Source organism: Triturus cristatus, chromosome 8 (assembly GCF_964204655.1).
Source record: "Triturus cristatus chromosome 8, aTriCri1.1, whole genome shotgun sequence".
Taxonomy (NCBI): domain Eukaryota; kingdom Metazoa; phylum Chordata; class Amphibia; order Caudata; family Salamandridae; genus Triturus; species Triturus cristatus.
The window spans coordinates 853,243,084-853,263,775 of NC_140591.1; the positions used below are offsets into that span (position 1 = coordinate 853,243,084).

Below are 20,692 nucleotides of genomic sequence, written 5' to 3' on the forward strand. Positions count from 1 at the left end.
TATGATACTTCATTGCCCAGACAAAGAAAGTCAGATTGGAGGTTGGGGAGCAGAACCATTGCCTTGGTATGGGGTGCGGGAAGTTCGCTGATCACGGCACATCATCTTAAAAAGCGCGCTGCACCCCATCGGGTTACGTAGCAGTCTTTGCAAATGATTGAGGTCCAGATCGAGAGGAGTGGCCAGGTCCTGGAAATTAAGGGCCTTATTTATGAGACGTGATGCATCGCTGCGTGAAAGCTATTTACTGTATGACGCATCATGTCGCAAGGAGTTGCAGATACGTTAATATTTCTGACGTATCTGTAGGCGCAACAGTGATGCATTGTGGAGTGTGTCACAAAAGTGACGTAACTCCAGCAATGTGTCCTTTCACACGTGGCAATCCCCATGTGAAAGGGCCTGCGTCAGTCTTACGCCTGCTGTGAAGCAGGTGTAAGATATTGACCCATTTTTACCCTCGAAGTGGCGCAGTGAAATCTCGTAGATTTCACTGCGTCACTTCTAAGGGTGGGCGTAGTTCGCGAAGTAGCACTTCGCGAAGCTACGCAAAGTGAAGTTCGCACTACGCGAGCTTCGCGTAGCACTTCGCGAACTGCGAAGTAACATGTTCGCACTGTGCAAGATGTTGTTTTCAATGATTGCACAGTGCGGACAAGCAACCGGCACTGTGCAATCATTGAAAATGGCATCTTGCACAGTGCGAGCTGTAGTTTTCTGCTGCTCGAGTAGATTTTTACTCGAGCTGCAGCTTTCTCAACGCGAACTGGTAGTTTCTCATCGCGAGCGGTCGCGAGCATACGCGACCCCTCGCAATGAGAAACCTGACCTTCTCGCGTTGGGAATCTCGCCGGGAGGTTTATTTTCCATGCTCGCGATCGCGAACAAGGAAAAAGTCTCGCCAGGATGTCATTTTGCTTGCTCGCGGTCGCCAACTTGACGTTGAGGACCGCGAGCAAGCAAAAAATGACCGCAGCACTACGCAACACTACGCTACGCGTGTTCGCACTGTGCTACGTGCAGTTCGCGTAGCGCGAAGTAGCGCGAACTTCGCAAACTACGCGAGCGTAGCGTAGTGCTTCGCCCAGGCCTAGTCACTTCTACGAGGCTTACTTACATGGGAACACCCACCCTGCATAAATTATACCTGACGCAGGTATAATGTAGCGCAGGGGTTTACAAAGTGATGCATCTGCTGAGATGCGTCACTTTGCAAATGGGGCGCAACAGGAGGCATGTTTTACGCCGCTGATACGTCAAAAAAAGTGTCGCACCGGAAGCGCAAAACTGTTGCAAGGGCTCATAAATAAGCCCCTAAGTGTCCACGCTAGTTCTGGGAGGTAAAAAACGTGGACCCCCAGGTATTTTAATTTGCTACGCCTCAGTGGAATAGTTTGGCACCAGCAATGGCCCTTTGTGTCCCCCCTCACCTCCAGCAGTACCGATTTGGCCAGGTTCATAAGGAGGCCGGAGGCTTCTCCATAGAGGCGGAGAATCTCTAAACAACAGGGACCGGACTCCGGTGAGTCTCAGAGGAACAGCAAGACATTGGCAGCATAGCGCGCCACCCGGTCCTTAAAACCCACCCCCCACATCTCCACTTGTCATGTTTTTAGCATACGTGCAATGAGGTGCTTTTATAACTGGACACCCTTTGTATTTTATTTGAGGACTGCACTTATAGTTGAAAGCCAATTTAGTCTGCATGTCCTGCTTGTATGGCTTTGTTGTGTGATTTTAGTGCTCTTGTATGCCGTGCTTCTATAGCTATTTAAATATTATTTGAATATGATATCAGTAATTGAAGCCCTGCGATTTAGCCCAATGTCCTGTCCCATTTATCTACCCATCTTTGTAGATCTATCTATCTATCTATCTATCTATCTATCTATCTATCTATCTATCTGTCTGTCTGTCTGTCTGTCTGTCTGTCTGTCTGTCTGCCTGCCTGCCTGCCTGCCTGCCTGCCTGTCTATCTATTGATCTATCTAATGTTGTCTGTCTTTCCAAGCCTCTCTCTGTCTTCTGAAGCCTCTCAGTTTGTCTCTGCCAGCCTCTCTATCTGTCTGTCTTTGCAAGCCTCTATCTGTCTGTCTTTGCAAGCATCTTTATCTGCCTGTCTTTGCAAGCTTATCTGTCTGCATGCAAGCATCGCCATCTGTCTGCCTTTGCAAGCCTCTATATATATATATATATATATATATACATATATATATATATATATACACATATAAGAAAGTTTTACAAACATATTGCAAAAAAGCATTAACACAGGTCATCTGCTGGCAGACAATGACAGACTGATTGGACTTTTAGGTCTTTAGTGTTAGCCAAGACCTTTTACTAATAGTATATGTATAATATAGTTACTTATACGGTTTTTAGACAGAGTTCATTCATTAGTCTGTAGTTCTGCCATTCACATTTTTCATCTAGCCTCTGCAGCATGCCTCAACCATACTTCAACCACTAGCTGACTATTCTTTGAATTACAGCATGCTTCCCTTTTACAAGAAGCACATCGACACACAATGAAGACCCTTCTGTGTCAGGGGCTATTATGGTAATGTGTGTTTTTGGAAAAAAACAAATATTTTTGCCTTTAGCCAATAATGTTTTGTAGATTGATGAGAGCCTGGTTGCTTCCACAACTATGACAGAGCAAAACGAACATTGCCAACACCAAAACGGCTGCTTGCCTACACCAACAACAAACTTATTGGCGTTGCCAATGCTTGTTTTTATGTTGCTGGTAAACTGAATACTCTTCTAACACACTTCATGTTTGTAAATAGTTCCCTTTATGCAATAGTTTTAAACCTCCATAAAGAGAACAGTAACGAGGAAACTGACTTGTAAATGTAATCCAATTAAACTATTTACATGGTGCAGCATTTTGATGGATGCATGCAGGGGAGTTTACAATTTAAGTGTTTGCAACAAACAGGATGGGCTTCTGGGAGCATTCTCGAAGAAATTTCCTTGTGGAATACACAATTGCATGTTTTTCATACTGTTCAGGCTTTTGAAAACCCATGGCGGATTTCACTCGGTAGGGAAAATACCAGTCATCTTCAATTCCTTTATTTCCTCTTCATCCATTTCAAACACTGTCCTTTAAATAGCTCACTACTGATTAACAACGACACTCAAAGATCTCTACAGATGGGCCTAACCTTAAATCTTTTTGCATACCAAACTTCAAACTAGGTGCACAAAAAAATCATTTGTGTGGACAAGATCACATTCAAGAGTCTGTAAGTCAGAAAGGGCGTTATTATGCAAGTCAGATGGAATGCCTGTGTTCCTAGTCTTGGGTGAAGCTTGGGTGGGTTCTCCATCACAAGTTGGTGAATAGTCACAAAACTATGGGATGTGGGTGTTGAAGGAAGGATTTTACAACAGAAAAAATCTTTTACGCTCATCAAAAAACCCCTCAAAAAACATGACAATTTTCCCACATTGAGAAAAAACGTAGTTTTATTCATGTGAAACTTTACACGTTACCATTCACATACAAAAATATTACCATTCCTAAAAACGCTGGGGTATCTTTGACTTCTGCAGATATCAAGATATACTAGAATTTTTTCCAAATTAAAAAATTCCTAAATTCACTTATAAAAAGAAGAATCCAGTGGAGCAAATTTCAGATTTTTGTTTTGAAGTTTGTGAATCAGGTTAGAAGTATTTACATCTTCGGTTTGCTAATGTAACAAAGAGTATCTTTCAAGGCCATTAGACAAATCCCGTCGAGCTGACTCATCAAGGTTACATAAACAAGAAGTGAGGAAGAATCCTTTTTAAACATTTAATGATACCTTTCATATCCGTACAAAAATTTAAATATAAAAGTTATCAGCCATTAACATCTCAATTTGTATCATTAACAATTACCAAATTCTCTCATCAAGTTTTTTTTGTCACTGCTTTGTACTCTATTGTTCTGCGTTCCTTTATATTTAACATGGTACCAAATTTAGAGCTCCCTGTTACAAAATCTCTGGGTGCTAAACAACAACCAACCACTTAATAAGGCCATTGCCAGGAATATTAGTATCATTATTTCAATGCGTTTAATCTGACTTCATTCCACTTCTTCCCATTTTACTTTTACAGATAATAGCATTTGACAAGATATTAGGTTATTGCCATTCCCACTTGCTAAAGTTGTACTTAAAAAAAAAAACAATAATGGTAGTCGTTCACAGTCTACTGTGATACGCAAAATAAACAAATCATTGCACTGCATTTGAATTTTTAGCTTAAATATTTTGTAGCAAAAGTATTTGCTACACGTTTAGCTCCAGGATGATCATACAGTACCTTCCATGTTTTTTGGGATTTGCATATCGAAATTGAGGAGGCTTGTTTGTGCTCATATAGAAATGTAAGCCCCCTTTGATAAAATTAAATTCCTTGACATTCTAGTGATATGCTTTGCTCTAGTATTTTACTCTTGCTTTGCATATGATCTATTTGGCACATTGAACATTACGTGTTCAGAGGTAAACATTATTCAATCCTATTTTGTGCTCTCATATTCCATGTACATATGCGACTCTGGTAAACACAACATTTGTCAGATAGATATACGGATAAAACAGATTTACTATATATTATTTTTCTTCAGTTCATTAGGGACAAACAGGACACCAATGGTGATTCAGACAGGATTTTATCATTTGCCTTGACATCTTAATGCATCAAAAGTAGTCAAGATTGTGTAGCTGGAACAATCTCATGTATAATGCTATGGCTCCAATAAGCTCAAATGTACCGCTCTCAAATATTAATGATAGAGATACAGATGGACATACCTTGCATTTATATAAGACACTAGTCAAGTGATTATGACTGTTTCTGCATTGGAATGAGTAGGCGCCCTGACAAAATTCACCATGGGCTTGCATAAATCTGGCCAGCACAGGTACCAATATTGCTCTGACCTGAGAACCACTGTGAGCAGGACCCTCAGACTGCTCATGTGTCACACTGTGATTATTGTAGATGGCTGCGCCGATGATTTATTTTGTAAGATACGATCCAAAATGTATTAACTTTAGTTGATATAAAATTGTGAAGCAATAAGTGTTCAGAGTTTTGCTTGTTATCCTTTTTCAGTTTTTACATTGGATACAATAAATATCCAGAGAATGATGAATGCACATATTCTCCAGCGTAGAGTCCTGAAGCTTGTTCTGATGGCATCTGAATATACACGTTGTCCCCATGCATGAGTTGTAGCACTGCACTTCCCGATGCTTGATCGAGGAACCCTTTCTTGTATTCATCATATGTGTACATTACTGGATCATTGTTTTTGTAAAGAGCCACCCACACATTTGCGCCTTTGCAATGAACATGATACGCAAAGTAGTAAACTCCCGGAATTTCACAGGTAAAGATGCCACTGTGTGGGTTGTAGTTCTGTCTACCATTGTACAACAATTTGTTAAACTTTACTGGCACTCCAACTGGTGGGAAAGGTGTGGTTATTGATGCTGTAAATGCTGGCATCTCATAAATTACTCCTCCATGTTTTCCTTTTTTATTTTTGTGGTCTGGTGGACTCTTCACTCCATCAATTGCTGGTCCCATCTCTGGCAAATATTGCCCCATACTTGGCGGTGTTGGTGGGATAACCACAGGAAGGCCAGGCATACCAGGAGGTCCAGGGGGCCCAGGTGGCCCGGGTTGTCCTGTAGGACCCAAAGGTCCTGGTCTTCCAGTTGGCCCTTCTGGTCCTGTTATACCAGGTGCACCGACCCCAGGAAGCCCTGGGTTTCCTGCCACACCCTGTTCACCTTTAGGCCCTGGGAAACCAGGCTCTCCAATTGGACCACCTGGTCCAATAATTCCTGGGATTCCAGTGGGGCCTTGTGGGCCTTGGTCTCCTGGGATTCCTGCATCTCCTTTAGGTCCTGGTGCTCCAGAACCACCAGGAAGACCTTGTAGACCCCTGTCACCACCTTCCCCTTTTGGTCCAATTGGTCCTGGGAGCCCTCTTACACCTTGGGGTCCTACTTCACCCGGAAACCCCTGTTTTCCTGGAAGACCTGGCAACCCTGTTTCACCTTTAGAGCCAACTGGGCCAAGAGGACCTTCTGCCCCACCTTCCCCTTTAGGTCCTGGGAACCCGTTTACTCCTGGTGGGCCTACTGCACCAGGTTGGCCAACTGGGCCTGGTTCTCCTGGAGGACCGGCTATTCCTGGATCACCAACGTGACCTTTCTCACCTTTTGGCCCAAGTGCACCAGGGAGACCACCTACACCCTGGTCACCTTTTGGACCTGGTAAACCGGGTTTGCCAATACCTGGTAAACCGAGAGCGCCGGGTAAACCTGGAGGCCCCTGCTCACCCTTTCCACCAGGGAATCCGTTTTGGCCAGGAAGTCCATCTTGACCTGGTTTTCCAATTCCTGGAAGGCCAGGGGGTCCCTGTGCTCCTAGTTGACCCACTGGGCCTTGCAGACCTGGTTCGCCCTGTGGTCCAGGTTTGCCCGCTGGTCCTTGCTGGCCTGGAATCCCATTTACTCCTGGTTTGCCAATTCCTGGAAGTCCTACTGGTCCTGGAGGGCCAGGCAACCCGGGATGACCTTTCAGCCCTGGCAAGCCTGGCATTCCAACTCCTTTGTCTCCCTTGGGCCCTGGAAGACCAGGATTTCCTAGATGTCCTTTCAATCCTGGTTCACCTCGTGGCCCTGGTTGTCCAGGTAAGCCCTGGTTACCTGGCTTTCCAATTCCCGGAAGGCCTGGTGAACCAGGAGGCCCTTGTGGTCCTGGTAGTCCCATGTGTCCTTTCTCTCCCTTTGGCCCCTGTTCACCTTTTGGTCCTGTCATCCCCATGCCCCCAGATTTTCCTGGCATTCCTGGCATTCCTGGTTTGCCAACACCTGGATAACCTGCTGGGCCCTGTGGTCCTGGTTTTCCCTTTATTCCTGGAAGTCCATGGCCTGGTGGTCCTGGAGGTCCAGGTGGCCCTCTTACTCCAGGCTCTCCTTGTGGACCTTGCTCTCCTCTTTGTGCAGACAGTGGCATTTCTAGAAGGAAAAAAATATATATATATTAACTGCTATAAAAGTGCAACTACTTAAAGAAACACACAAGTGGAAGGAGATCACGTTATTGCACATATTTACGATAAATGTAGCATTGTTTCCATTTCCACATTAAAATAATCACCATGCCACCAGAATTCCGCAAATATGGCATAGATACCCTTCTAACCAAAAGGGACAGGGTCAAATACTAATTAAAGCAAGGAAGGATTCCTTTTGTGCCTCATACTCTCACTGTCAACACCATATATTAGAATATGCCTTATGTTAATAAAAGGAAATTCACCCTTCCCATTCACGCACTAGACTGTCTTAACACTGATCACTGTTTAATGTAAAAATGTATAGTTTGTTCAATGTAAGAAAATCTTTGCATTCTTACATTAAACATTGTGCAGTTTTAAGATAGTGTAGTGCATTAATGTGAAGGGTGGATTTCCTTTCATTAATGTAAGGAATATACTAATATACGGTGTTGACAGTGTGAGTGTGCGACACAAAAGGGATCCTTTCTTGTTTTAATTCATACCACCAGAACACCATTAAGACAAGTGCAAAACAAATGAACATTTTGCATGTCTCAAACACTGAAAGTACCTACCACTGTGTTTGAATCAATACTGATCTTTCGTAAAGGGGTTTACCAACATGCAGCTAATGAGAATAATAGTTTTCCATGATATTCCATAACATCCTAATGTCCATGACTTTGTTGTCAATGGGTGACCTAATGCAGACCCCTCAATTTCTTCACAATGATTGAATGCATCCTTCTGTCCCTACACAAGACTAATCCAGCAATGTCAAATTGAGGAGGTTTATAATAATAATAGGTACACCTAACTCTGTGGCTTTCAGATGGGCTTTCTGTGCTCGGTTTAGGATGAAAAACATTATTTTAACTTCTCCAACTCAGACAGAATTTTAATTATCTCCTCTTCTACCAAAGGAGAGTGGCTCATTCCAGGTCTTCCGACCGAACTGCCTTTACCATCTTTGATGTGTCTGTTCTTTGCCTTCAGCTATCTCACAATACCTTGGCTGGAAAATAACCTCCTAAACAGTTCTACTTTAAAGACTCTAAGCAAAGTTCTAAGAAACCAGCTATGGAGTGTTGCTCTAGGAACAGAGATGGGTCTACCGTCTGGGGACTAATCACAGTGGGCTTAATGACAACATACCTTGGGCTACAGTATTATAAGTCCCTAATACTCTCTGTTGCCCCTAATTATCACCAATCTAGTACCCCTGCGTTGAGTCTATTTACTTATTTGTGACTTAACCACGTTTTCAGGACTGGTACCCCTCAGTTTTCCTTTTCCTGAAAGACTCCCTCCCTGTGTCCTTCTTACACAGTTGTATGTAATAACGCGGACATCTGTGCACCCCAACTCTCTGCCCCGTACCTGCCACCTACCCCGTGCATAGAGTGTTTGCTTATTTTTTTTTTTTTTTTTGAAACCGTTTATTACAAAATTCAAAAAATATACAAAGATGGGCCTACAACCTTCAGGCCGGCCGCTAGTAAGCAAAAGGAGCATGTGATACAAACAATAGCGCACATGTTGCGGCAAAGGGAAATGCACAGGAGTTAGCAGCGTTGATAGCCACACCATCCGGACCCCACATAACTGTTTCATTTTAATATAAATAACAACAGAAAACAAATCCACAAGGCAACCCACAATCGGAAACAGCAGCATGTGCTCCCCTAGAAGGGGGACCCTACCAATCCATAGGAGTATCAAGGGGGGGAAAAGGTCAGGACAAGGACTAGGTGGACTCAGTGCTCGGTACCGGGGAGATAAACTGGCTAAGGGGACGGGGCCGGAGACGGATCGGGCAATAACGGCGGGGTACAGATTCCCCCGCGGTAGGCGTTCCAGGGGCCCCATACTTTCACCCATGTCCCAGGCTTACCTCTCGCAACATACACCACCTTTTCCCGAAACATGCACCAATCCATGTTCTCCTTCCATGCCGAGACAGTCGGCGACCTCTGGGAACCCCACAGTTGTGCAATGTCGTGTTTGGCCACCATATATCCCAGAGTCACCCACCACGTCTGCGGCGCCGAGTAGTTGGTTGGCTCCCACACATTCAGAAGGCATCTCCTCGCTTCGGGCAGCAGCGACACACGCGTAACCACCCGCAGGACCTCATGCACACCACGCCAGAATCGCTCCACCGCCGGGCATTCCCACAAAATATGGAGAAAGGTCCCCAAAGAACCGCACCCACGCTTACACAACCCGTCCACAGCATAGCCCATACGCAATAGCCTCGGCCCCGTGACGTAGACCCTATGGAGTATCTTGAGCTGGACGAAGCGAAGGCGGGCCGGTATGGCCACCTCTTTCGGGGAGGCCACCGCAGATACCCAATCCTCGTCGTCCAGCTCCAATCCATCGGCAACCCATGCCTCACGAAGGTTAGTCAGCAGTCCCGAGCGGTCATTGATGAGTTTTTTATAGATTAATGAAATCGTGCTGTCCGGCACGTGTCCATCTAGCACTCTATCCTCCAGGGGGGAATACTCCGGGATGGAAGCAACGTCCGGGAAGACGGAGCATAGCGCATGACGGATCTGCATATACCGAAAGTAGCATCTCGAACGTTTTGAATCCCCCCCTCGTCCAGAGGTCACCCACCCTGCTGATGCCTATCATGTCCCACTTCTCAAAGCCCTTAGAGGTCCACAGGGAGCCCAACTGCTCAGATGCGTACAGTGGCGACGCCCGGGTCAAACGATCTTTCCACCCCATCGCCACATTAGCCTCGTGCCACACTCGTACCATGACACGCGTGGGGCCCGTCAGACGTGCGTCGAGCGAGCTGGAGTAAAGCGCTCGGTGATAATCACCACCCGGCAGTAACAACTTATCCATTTCAAAGGCCGGGTTTAGAGCGGGCCCGTACAGGCCGTGATTAATCGCAGCCAGCTGGGAGGCCCAATAATACCGTTTGATATCCGGGAGGGCAATCCCCCCGTCATACCACGGGAGCGTCAGCTTCGCCAGGGCGATACGCGGTCTACCTTTCCAGAACAGTCGGCGCTGCAAACTCTCCACCTCGCGAAAATAACGTGCCGGGACGACGTCCATTGTGTTCTGCAGAGCGTACAGGAAACGCGGCAGCGACATCATCTTAAACAATGCCGCCCGGCCGAGCGGCGAGAGCGGCAAGCGCCTCCAACGCGCGACATCCTCCTTCAGGCGCTGGAGGGGGGGAAGCAAGTTCTGACTATATCGGGCCTCCGCATCCAGGGTGATGAAGACACCCAGGAACCTAAATCCCCGCGGGGCGATCTGGATAGGACAGCCCCGCGGAAGGATAGGATCCTCCCCAGAGAGAACATACACGCACGATTTAGCCCAGTTGATGACAAGGCCGGAGTTATGGCCAAATGAGCGCAATACGTCAACCAGTACTATCAGTGATTTACGTGGGGAGGCCAGGTACAGGAGAATATCATCAGCGTATAGAGATACGCGGTCCTCATACTCGGGGGTCCAGCGGAGACCACGGATAGAAGGATGCCACCGCAGCCACTCCGCCAGGGGCTCCAAGGCGAGCGCGAAAAGGAGCGGCGATAACGGGCAGCCCTGTCGCGTGCCCCTGCCCAGCTCGAACGGAGCCGACACTCTACCGTTCACAACCACCTGCGCCAACGGGCCCGAGTACAACAATTTTACCCAGCCGATAAATCCTGGGCCAAACCCAAACTTCGCGAGCGTCGCCCAAATATATGGCCATTCAAGTGTGTCAAACGCCATAGTGGCGTCCAAGGACGCCAAGATGGCCGGCTCCCGTATGAACGGGACACGTGCGAGCACCCCATGCAAACGCCGCAGATTAAGCGCTGTGTTGCGATGGGGGATAAAGCCAGACTGATCCTGGTGAATCAAGTCACACACTACGCTGACCAGCCGATTGGCCAACACCTTGGCGAGAATTTTGGGCTCCGCATTCAATAGCGAAATGGGCCGATAGGATGTGACCCGGTCCCGTGGCCTCCCCTCCTTGTGGATAACCACGATGGTAGCCAGACGCTGGTCTAGCGGGAGGGAACCCGCCGAGTGGGCCGCAAGGAACATAGCCCGGAGATGCGGCGCCAGCGTATCCGGTCGCAGTTTATACAACTCGATGGGAGGACCATTAGGACCCATGGCCTTGCCGGAAGCGACCGAACGTATGGCGAGGGCAATTTCTTCGGAAGTTGGTGCGGCGTCCAACGGCACTCTGTCCTCCTCCGAAAGGGAAGGCAGCGCGATATCTCTGAGCAGGGCATGGGAATCCTCTTCAGAGCGGGAGGACACCGGGGAATACACCCCACGGAAATAGTCCGCAAAGCAGGAGACAATTTCTTCCGGGTCAGTGACACACACACCATTCTGTTTCTCAATCAACGGGACAACTCGACTCGCTCTCTCCTTTTTGTCCAACCACGCAATCAATTTACCAGCCTTATCACCCACATCATACAGTCTCCCCTGTTGCTCTCTACTGAGGCCCCTGGCCGCCTCCGTGACGAGGGCCTTGTAGGCCGCTTGCCTGAGTCGGTGGACATGTAATTTGTCATCCGTCACCCCCACATTCTAGATCACCCTCCAACTCGGTTATCTCAGCTTCAACATGGGTCACCTCCTCCTGCTCGCGCCTCCGGGAGTGGGAAATAAGGGACAGGGCCTCTCCCCGGAGTACCGTCTTGAACGCCTCCCACAGTGAGACCGCCGATGACACAGACCCCACATTCTCATCAAAGTAGCGCTTAAGGGATTTAACCAGCTCTGCGCGAATGGTGGGGTCACGCAGGTACCAGGGATTAATCGGGACCACCCTACCCTCTCCCCTCGGAAGAATATCAAAGTGCAACAAGAGCGGGGAGTGGTCCGAAATACCCCGTGCCAAATGGCGCACCTTCCCCACCCTCCCCACATGAGCCGCCGGAACCAGGACATAATCTAGCCGTGAGAGACTACCATGAGCCCCTGAATGGAAGGTGTACTGTAGCTGCGTGGGATGTTTCAAACGCCAACAATCCACCAGCCCCAAGGTATCCAAGAGGCCAGACAACCACGCGTGGGCCCGGGGGAGATCCCTAGGGGGGTGACGATCCACAGTTCCGGAAACCACAGCATTAAAGTCCCCCCCCACCACTAGAATCCCCTCCGGAAGGCCAAGGAAGAGGCGCCCCAGATCCGCAAAGGTGGTCGTCTGCAGCCCCGGCAGGACATATACCGACACAAAAACAACCACTCTGCCCTCCATTCTACCCACCAAGACCGTGTAACGTCCCCTGTCGTCATGGAGCACCTCATCAATCTCCAACGGGAGCGAGTTTTTAACCATAATGCCCACACCCCTTGAACCAGACGTGAAGCCCGAATGGGCCACAAGGCGGTAGCCCCGTCGATTAATGGCACAAAAGGAGTTGCCAATGAGGTGTGTCTCCTGCAGAAAAACTATATCGGGCGAGATTCGCTTCAAGAACTGCAGGACCACACCTCGTTTTATCCTGTCCCCCAGTCCATTAACATTCCAGGACAATAGACTCAGTCCCCTACCCCCCATCATAATCAGAAGCCATCACTCGTCCCCCAGAGAGCACTTTAGAGACAACACAACAATACTTTTGCCTTGTGGTGTAAACGAACAACACCCCACCCCAACCCACCCACCCCAACAAAACTCCCCCCTCCCTGCACCCCTGCATGAGCCCAGACAGCCCCCCCAACTTGCAGTGTGCCTGTCGCCCCTATATAATGAAACTAGCTAGACCCCCTAGAGGAGGAAAGAGTACCCCTTCTAGACCCCACACAACCTCCAAGAGAGGGGAAAGAACAAAGACAGAAGCTTGGTCGAAAGTGGCATCATAGTCGTCCAGAGTGAGGCCCAATATCAACCCCTCAGTCCCGATCCAGTGGGCCGTCTCCTCCCGCCGCCCCCCCCCCCGCCATCTCGATCACGATCCCCAGACAGAGTGTCCAGCCAGTCCCCGGCCGCTTCGGGACGATCAAAAAAGTGCGTGCGACCATCCACCTCCACCCGCAGCTTGGCCGGGAAGAGCATGGCGTATTTTAAGTTCATGTCCCGAAGTCGGCGTTTGATGCCCAGGAAGCTCAGTCTCTGCTTCTGGACCGCTTGGGTAAAATCAGGGTAAAAGTTCACCTCCATATTTTCCAACTTAAGCGGCCCTTGCAGTCTGGAGGCTTGCAAGATCGCGTCCCTGTCCCGAAAATTAAAAATCCGGGCAATGAGAGGCCGCGGAGGGGCTCCGACCTTCGGCCTTCCCCCGGGAACTCTGTGGGCCCTCTCCACGACAAAGAATTTACTCAGTCCCCGAGGCTGGAGATGGGTAGCGATCAAGTCCTCTACAAATAGATCCGCCGCCGCTTCCTCCCGTCCCTCGGGTACTCCGATGATGCGGATGTTATTCCTCCGGGCCCGACTCTCGGAATCCTCCAGGCGGCGATCCATAAGTGCACTCGCCTGACGAAGTCGGCGCACCTCCGTTTGTAGGGCCGCCACCTCAGTCGTGAGGCCCGACGCGGTTTGGGCCAAAGAATCAACCCGGTCGTTGGTCTTGGAGAGATCAGCCCTCACCAGGCCGACATCCACGAGGACCGCGTCGATCCTGTGTGCCAAGGTGTCGAACCGCTGGCCTACCGAGGCCTTCATCTCGGCAATGGCGCCCATGACGTCCTGCAGAGTCAGATCCGTGGGCAAATCCGGGGCATCAGGGGGGCCCTCAGAGGACTTGTGCGGTCCGCCGGGAGATCCCTTCTGGAGGGTATAGCGGTCCATGATGTTGGCCTGATGGACGGCGCCACGCCGGGTGGACTTGGTCTTTGACCGATCTCCATCTTGTTTCGTGGCCATCGCCACAGGTCTCACACCCGCACCAGCGACGCCGCAGAGGGCAGGCGACCAGGGCCACGAGCTCCGGGGGGCCACCCCAGATCGGCGGGGTGGGGTCACAGCCGGCAGGCAGGCAGGGTCCCCCAGCGAGGCCACACCAACACAAAGAGCTCCGCGATCCCACTCGCAGAGACGGCAAGGGGGTGCGAAAGCGAAAGTACGGGGTACGCGACTCGCCAGGCCCAGCCCGCCGTTGTTGTTCACTTTGCCACTGGGTCACCCCCCAGCGCAAATCCGGGGTCCGGGGAGAAGAAGGCCGCAAACTTCAATCGGTGCTCACTCCGGCACCCGAGGTTCAATTCGAGAACGGGAAACGGGTGCCACCTCGGCTCAGGCTCACCGACACAGTCCCCTCAACCGAGACAGGATGAGGACAGGATAAACGTAGGAGGTTGCGGAGGTCCTCGGGAGCCTCGCACCTACGCGGCCATCTTGGTTGCGCGCTAGGCTCCTCCCTGAGTGTTTGCTTATTAATACTACTTCCTTCGCAAGTATATTAATTTTTCTGCCGTGCTGTACTTTGTGTAGATCAACACGATACTATGCCTAACGGTTGCCCGTTGACTGTGCTGTTTTCAACTATATACACTGTAGGTATCAACCTATATATTACACTTCTAACCAACTACTTACGATGGTAGACTTTCATAGTTCTACTCTCGAATATAGTTCCAACTATATACATGGGAGTTGTCATCTACTACATGATACTCCGAATCAACCAGTTACGATGGGAGATTTTAATAGTCTTACTCTCAATAAAGTTTCGTCTTAACAACAAAAAAACCTGTTTCCTTCTCGATCAGGTATCCTAGACTACACGGCATTGTCCATCCCTTAACTCTGACATGATTGGCTCCCTAGCCTCCAGCATATCCTATCATGTATCAGCATGGGCATAGCTGGACCAATCAGTGTGGCCGTCTTTAGTCTCTAGCCATGTGATTTGCCTACCATAGCGCCGCACGTCAGCTTCGCTACTATATATACGAGCTCCTCACTCCGGGCCCCTATTACCTGGACCAGGGCACGAGAGGCGTTCTATAGGTACCGAACGGGTGCCGAGGAACGAGGGCGTGAGTAAAATCCCGTCCCCTTTCCCTCCAAGTTACGGTAAGCGCTTCCCAGCGAGACAACGCGCACTTGGTGATTCAACCACTTTCCTTTCATCTCTCCTTCAATTCCAGGGTGTGCCATATGCTCCCACCCTTCTCCCGGGATCCCTGAGGCTTCACACGGATATGCCTCCGAGTAAGATTGGGTCTTATCTTATTGTTAGTCTCTATCTATGACCAACACAGGGGTACGTTCAAACATCCCCCTTGCCCATATGCTATATAGTTGTTATCACGTTATACAGCAATCACGTATGTCTCGATATACTCAACTAGACACGCTATTCAGGACGAATTTCAAGTTACTTGCCTGACACCTGAGCCTTGGTACTTTTAGGTGCACCGATCTCACAAATAGTGCACCACTGGTACTACCTAATGGCACATCACCGAATGAGCACCTTGTTTGCTGCTTGGCTGACTTGGCAGCGACTGATTACAGTATGGACATTAATACTTATAATTCTTTCATTTTTTGTCTTCTGTTGTGTGTCTGTCAGTCACAAGGATAAACTCGTTTCTCTCCACCACTATAATTGTTGGCGGGTAATTTTTAATATAATTTTTCACACTTGCAGTCCTCGGCAGGGTGAGCCTTAGCGCGCTCATACCACCGGGACTCTGCACCCCCACTCTGGTCCTGACGAAAGCCTGTATACCATACATTAAGGCAGAAACATGTTGACCGCCACAGAGTGAATCTGGTCTTCTAATTTTTGACCCTCACTCTTCTCCCTTTTTAATATTTCCAATTTGCAAAACAAATAAAATTGCCTTTTTGACTCAATTTGAAGCTTTTAAATTCACTGTCACCTCACACGAACCCCGCTCCGCAGTAACCTGGCGTTGCAGCACACTGGGATGGCATTCGGCCATACCCAGTGGAGCCCGATGATGAAGCATGTCACCAACCAGGTTGGCGAGTGAGGGCTTTATATAAAACCTATTTAGGTTTTCTCTCCTTAAACAACATACAGTGTTGTTTTGAGTCAGCAGACTTGTGCTCCTTTGACCCTAAGAGGTTGTGTATATACCACACGGACTTCGTTGTTTTTTTAGATTTATCCCTCGAGGGGAGTAGTCGTGTTGTGTTCCCTTCCTCTCTCGTTGTTTTTGTGTGTTGCTCTAGGCACCATTAGTCAAATTCCTCTTTCTGTGGGTAGTGACACAGGCCTTCCTGTATTACAACACCAGTCTCTGCAGAGTTTGTAGTATCTCGATAAGAAAACATCAAATGAATTGACAATCTCTACCTTTCAATGGCAAAGAGCCTCAAACAGGGGAATTCAGGAAATCATGATAATCAGTTGAAGATTTTGTACAATTGGTAGCTGCATTTATCAGTAGTTTGGCTAAATTGAGGTTCATTGTTCGCACTCCTCTGACTTGCTTGAACATTCTCTTGAAATTCTAGTTCTCCAACAGGCATTATTTGATCCTCCGAATGATCAACATTGTGCCTGGTTGTTCCACAAATGTTTCCTTCCTTGTTGCTACTATATCAGCCAGTAGTAAATTAGAACTGGATGTTCCGGTTGCTTAAGACCCATACCTTAAGATTTTCAAAGAAAGGGAGGTCATCTGCCATGTGTTGGGTATTATCCTAAGGTTGAGTCTAGGTACCACTTTGAACAGGACCTAATTTTGCATTTTTCAACTCCCAGGTTTGCCAAGATGATGAACTACACATTGTGGATATTTGGAGTGCCTTTTTAGTATATTCAGAAAGGGGTCACTCTTTCAAGTTCTTAGAAACACTCTTTGTTAGACCTGGCAGCTTTAGGGAGGTCTTCCCCCAAATCTTTACCTTCCCCCTCCGTTTTTGCAGAGCATATTTTTGCTGGCCTTAGAACTCTGTGCACTTTACCACTGCCAACCAGTGCTAAGGTGCATGTGCGCACTCCTTAAAACATGGTAACATTGACTGATCCCCAATTGGCCTATTTTACATGTAAGTCCCTAATAAAGTGGCACTGTGTGTGCCCAGGGCCTGTAAATTAAATGCTACTAGTGGACCTGCAGTACTGATTGTGCCTCTCACTTAAATAACCCTTTAAACATGTCTCAGGCCTTTCATTGCAACCTGTGTGTATGCAGTTTTCAACCCCCAAGTCGACCTGGCAAAATAACCATTTTACCATGCCCAACCCATCCTTTTTAATACATATTAGACACCCCTAGGGTAGGGCTTAAGCAGCTCAGAGGGCAGGGTGCAGTGCATATAAAAAGTAGGACATGTAGTTTTAAGTTGTATCTGTCCTGGTATTGAAAAATTCTTACATTTGTTTTTCACTACTGCGAGGCCTACGTCTTCCATTGACTAACATGGGAGTTACCTTATTACATTTAATAGGCTGTCATTTTCAAATGGGTATAGTTAACCAGTTCATGTTTGGTGGCTTTGGAATTGTAATGAAAAATCCTAACTTATGGTGGAGTAAATTACAATTTTGGAAGTGACACTTTTAGGAATTTGGCATTTTCTGCCTTAGCCATTTAGTGCCTGTAGCCTGTCCGTGGGTCACATGGCTTGGTGTAGTTGATGGTGGAGCTTTGTGTATTCCTTCTAGATAGCCACATAAATAGGGAGCTTAAGTGTACCTGGATGGGCCTTTGTTGGCAGGATGGGAGGAAGGAGATGGGCACAGGCCCACTTATACATGAATATGTTGTGTCCTGCCTCCACACAAAGGGCTACATACCACCTATTGTTAGTCTGGAAGCAGGCCAGGGGAGTCATGATGCCAGGGGACTTTAAAGTAAAACCTCTAGAAGCTACTCCCCTACCTCAAAGGCATACCTGGGTATAAATACTGGGCCTCAGACACCCACTCTTTAGTAAACTTCTGAACCTGTGGATACTCTGCCAGGAAGAAGGACTGCTGTGTTGCCGAAACACTGCTACTCTGCTGGAGGACTGCATCTCTTGAATCCAGAACCCAAATGTGACTCCAAGGGCTATTTGGCTGGCCTCCTTACTTGAGTTTCAGGGACAGAAGGTTCCAACAACCTTGATCCAGCATCTGAACTCTGCCATCTATGAGTCTACCCTGCCTCCCCAGTCCTGGACTCTTAGACGTGAGGCTATGGTGCTCTGCCAGCCTCTGTATATCCAGCATAACCAACTCATCTCCTCTGCTGTGCTACGCAACCCTGAGTAGAACCGATGCATCTCTGCAACTACGTCGATCTGAACCATTGTAAAGACCAGCATCACACCGCAGCCCATCGCCACATCAGAACTGCCGCTGCATGGTACTGCCCCAGTGCAGGCCCTTGCATCCCTTATCGACGGCAGCCTCAATAATGAAAATGGACTCCGCATCGCAACCTTTCCACCTCTTGGTATAAAGTCTTGGACTACCAGGGCGATCACTTCTACTTGGGTGAAGGCTAAATGTTTTCCCCTGTCTAACACTACTTGTGTAGCTATCTGGGTTTCCGCTAATACTTTTTTTGACGAATTGTGACTTAAACTGAGACAGATCTTAAGAATCAAAGGTTGGTTAATCTGGACTTCATGCTGTAACTGTGTGAAGGGACATTCTATAAAATTCTGCTTATGCAATAGAGTCATGCCTCGCACAGGAATACTGTTTCTTGGCTCTCAACCTTCTTCTTTGTAGCCGCCATTGGTTTGAGATGGTTGTACTTCCTATAGTTTTAATTCATCAGCCGAACACTATTCCGAGGTTGTAATTGCCTGAAAATGTCAAAGAAATCTACATTTTTCTGAGTATGAATCTTCTACATCACAATACTGTAATTCACCGCCAGTCCCTCAGTCCACCCCATGGGAGTTGGTTAGCTGACAGTAAGTGGGATGGGAGTTGGATGGTATTATGAGAGTGAGCAATAGAAATTAAAGAAAGACTATCCTTACTGAACCAGGATTCCTTCATGGGCAGCAGTAGTTTGCTTGTCACTTAGCTCTCAAGACTATCAATCAGTTCATCATAAATGTGAAGAGCACCTGAAGTGTTAAGGACTATAAGGAAGTAATCACTTCTAATTATATCATATGGTGCTTAATGAGGCACTAAACTGTATCACAAACTGACCTTAGATAATTACATAAATTGCTTGCAATGTTTTCTTATTGTAAAACGCAATTACTGGCTAAAGAGAGTTTATTTTACCACATTTCTCCATTGGCTTCTATGTCGGGCAATATGACGTGATTTCATTAGAACAACAAACACAGGAAAAAACAATGTAACTGTTAGTTCAGTTACAATAAAAAGATACTGTGTTTAAATACTAGTGCATTATCTTCTTGAATTCCCAACTACACATCATCCCAAACCATAATGATTATCTTTGTTGAAACAAAAATAACTGGGCCTTCTGATGAAAGTGTTTGTTAAAGTATTCCTTCTGACCTTTTGATGCCCTATACCCGGTTTATTGAGTGCGGGATTTATAAGTCAAATGTTTTTTATGTTTTTCAATTGCCTTCTTCCACATCAGGCTCCACTTGCATGTCTCTCAATGTAATAAGCCTGATTTAACCTTATTTTTCTTTCGGCCTCCATTCTTTGCTCATCAGCCATAGTTTTGGCTACTCCCTTAATTTTATTTAGCTGTCTGTTATGTTCACTTGTAATTTCTGTTGATCATGGCTTCATTCCCAAAAATGAGGTATCATCACACTTGAGGATGGTCTTGAGATGTGAAAATATTTATTTCAGATTTGTATTAATTTGGAAAGTCTGTAGTAGGTTCCGCTTGCCCCACCTACTATTATTATACAATCTTCCTCTCTTGACCATTTCAACATCGATGGTCACTTGAGGAATTTCAGGTCGCTTCTGAGAACCAATATTGCTCCGAATATTTGAGTGAGCTTGTATAACACCATACTCGTCAGTGCTTCTTTTGGTTCTCTTATGGAAAACCTTAAGATGCTAATGACCATGAAATTGCGTTTGTGCCTAATTAAAGTTTGGAACTCTTTGTGCTCTGGCTTTTCATACTTTATCAAGACATTTCATTTTCCTTCATCTCTTTTACCAGCTTCATCTTCCATTGTCTCATGCTGTGTCACTGCAACTGCGGTATTTCTCGAGGCTTCTCCTAAGTTTCCTTTCAACTTGGATGGCCATATTTTAGGAATCTTTTGTAACAAATTTTATATAATGTGTCCTCATTGCATATCCTCAGCACTTGCAGAACATTGTGGATTTCTCCTGCATCGCCAGGATTTTATTCAAGGGAAGCGCGCTACTAATATGATACGAAGGTTTTGGGGTGGTCTCCTATTTACTAGGGTGTGGAGGCGCTGGCTAACTAGGCCTGCATGTAGCATATTTTCAACCATATGTATTTTCTTTTTTGCCATGGAAGGCTGTTTTGTGAGATTAGATAGTGAAATCTTTCTACTTTTAGTGCAAGGTTGACCAACTAGAGTTGCATCATTGCAAGAAAATGGCATTCAGGATTATCAAACTCATTTTGGGCTTTGGTCTGTATTTCAGTGAGCACTGGTTCCATGTGCATCTGTGCAAATCGCTGTTTTGTGTCAAACATAGTCTTGGTGATGTTGCAGAGTCAATGACGTTTTATTGTACCACTTTCTCTGCCCTCCAGCAGACT

At 47.2% G+C, this 20,692-nt stretch overlaps 1 protein-coding gene across 4 annotated transcripts in view; it reads right to left on the reverse strand.

Moving 5' to 3' along the window:
* Positions 1 to 3,243: 3,243 nt before the first annotated feature.
* Positions 3,244 to 20,692, reverse strand: part of COL8A1 (collagen type VIII alpha 1 chain) — a 224,882-nt gene continuing 207,433 nt past the window's right edge. For 3 of the 4 annotated variants that reach the window (XM_085622355.1, XM_085622356.1, XM_085622357.1), the window contains one exon: positions 3,249 to 7,043. In XM_085622355.1, the coding sequence (XP_085478481.1) occupies positions 5,128 to 7,043 (1,916 nt within the window). In that variant the 3' untranslated portion in view covers positions 3,249 to 5,127. Of the gene's footprint in view, positions 7,044 to 20,692 lie in introns of all 4 variants that reach the window. The other variant, XM_085622358.1, reaches the window with a different exon arrangement.